This window comes from Pistacia vera, unplaced genomic scaffold, assembly GCF_008641045.1.
Source record: "Pistacia vera cultivar Batoury unplaced genomic scaffold, PisVer_v2 Contig444, whole genome shotgun sequence".
Taxonomy (NCBI): Eukaryota; Viridiplantae; Streptophyta; class Magnoliopsida; order Sapindales; family Anacardiaceae; genus Pistacia; species Pistacia vera.
Window position 1 is genome coordinate 23,638 of NW_022196273.1, and position 1,909 is coordinate 25,546.

The 1,909-nt window shown below is 40.6% G+C and overlaps 1 protein-coding gene across 1 annotated transcript; it reads right to left on the minus strand.

Moving 5' to 3' along the window:
- Positions 1 to 380: 380 nt before the first annotated feature.
- LOC116144388 (E3 ubiquitin-protein ligase SGR9, amyloplastic) lies at positions 381 to 1,428 on the minus strand. Its single transcript, XM_031429834.1, has one exon. The coding sequence runs from the start codon at positions 1,383 to 1,385 to the stop codon at positions 573 to 575; it is 813 nt and encodes a 270-aa protein (XP_031285694.1). The 5' UTR covers positions 1,386 to 1,428; the 3' UTR covers positions 381 to 572.
- Between the last annotated feature and the right edge of the window lie 481 nt (positions 1,429 to 1,909).

Below are 1,909 nucleotides of genomic sequence, written 5' to 3' on the forward strand. Positions count from 1 at the left end.
CAACTATGTAACTAGAGCTTAATCAACTAGAATTATGCACTCCAAAGTTAAAAAGTAGCTGCTTTTACATACCCCAAAATGAAAAGGAATTTGAACATAATAATAAAGCATACAAAGTGATTCATGAAAATATCACCTACTTCACACAAACAATTGACTAATAATAAATTTTATCATGAAAAATTATGGATTAAATTGCGGTAATCCATCTCAATTTTTTTCTTTTTACTTTTTTATGATCGGGGTGGTATAGATTAGTTTACGCATATCTCAATTAATCTTTAAGAACTTTGTAAGTATCGATAGGATAATAGCTTCAATAAATACCTTTATTAGCAACTAAGATCCATCTCTAATTACATTCTTATAATTCTTCTTAGTTTTTTTTTATATCTTTTCATTTATTATCTACTAGAGTATAACCTTAACCACAGCCGTCTTCATCAATAAACAAGTGATCATCTCACAAATTCACAACCTTTCATTCCATTTTACCCTTCTGATTCTGCCACCTGTTACTTCTTCTATGATCATCATGCAATCACATGCAACATTGATCCCCTCCCTCAATTCTAACTTCTGCGGCTCACCTCAACTAGAACCTCCCACAGCCGTTGGATCTCTCCGAAAACATCATCGGTCGGAAGCCGATACCGGCAACAAGGACACGTGTTTCTCTTCCTCAACCACGGCAGAATACACATCCAATGAAACAAGTGTTCGCATGGCAATTTACACACGTCTCTTCCTTCATTGATCTCCTCTTTACATATAACACACTCCAAACCGCCGCCACCGCTCACCTGCACCGACGGCAGCGCCACCACCGTAGCTGACGCCGCCGCCACCTCCCTCCCGGCCTTCCCTCCACCACCCATTACGCTAAGAAACCTCCGACACCTCGTCACCATCTCAATATACGGCATCAAAATTGCACCTTTATAAGTACCGATGCCGGAAAGAGTTAACAAAGTACCGCGGAAGTGTTTAGTTAATACACCGTGCCATTTGGCGAGTGGGGTTTGAAGCGCTTCCGGGTTTTGCTGTTGGACTTCACAGAGTAAAAGGAGGAGCATAACGGTGTCGGATTCACGTTGTCTGATTGTGGAGTTGAAAGCGTGTGGGGGTGTGTGTTGAAAGTGGCTAGTGAGGGGTTGGAGAGAAGAGAGGAGGTGGCGAGCGATGAGGAGAGTTTTGTTGGGGAGAGAGAGGGAGTGGAGATGGTGAAGAGTGAGAAAAAAGATGGGAGGGGAGGAGAGGAGGGCGGCGAGACGGCGGTGGTGACGATGGGTGAGAGAAAGAATGGAGTGGGTGAGATCTGAAAGCTTGGAAGAAGTAAGAGTGGAAAGTGCTGCAATGATTTTTGCTTCTTCTTCTTCTTCCATGGGATCGTGTGCGTGGGAGATTTGATAACTGTGGGTTTATATATGAAATCCTTTTACTAAATTGGTCATGAAGTTTGCTTTTAATTACCACTGGCTCCTTTACAAATGTGAGAGGTCTTGAGTGAGGGCAAGATCTCTATCAGATCCATAACACTAGTGGAATAATCATAAATGCACTTCAATGAAACATTAATAAAGTTGGATATTAAATTTTGAATCGTAAAACTTCAATTCTTTAATGTTTGAAAGTGCCTGCACACGGTTTTATTTAGAGGGCTGAAACAAGAGGTCCACATACCATAGAGAGGGAATTCATGAGAACATATCAGTATAATACCAGCTCTTCCGGTCTACCTACCAACACAATAAAAATGTGGCTTTTACGACCAGCTCTTTATCGACACAACCGTTAGTACCAGAATAAACCTTCTCTCTTGCTGTAATACAAAATCAAGAAAGATGTTTTATCTTTTCTATCATTAGGATATACTTTTTCTTTTCTTTGGTAATTAAGGTATCTGGGT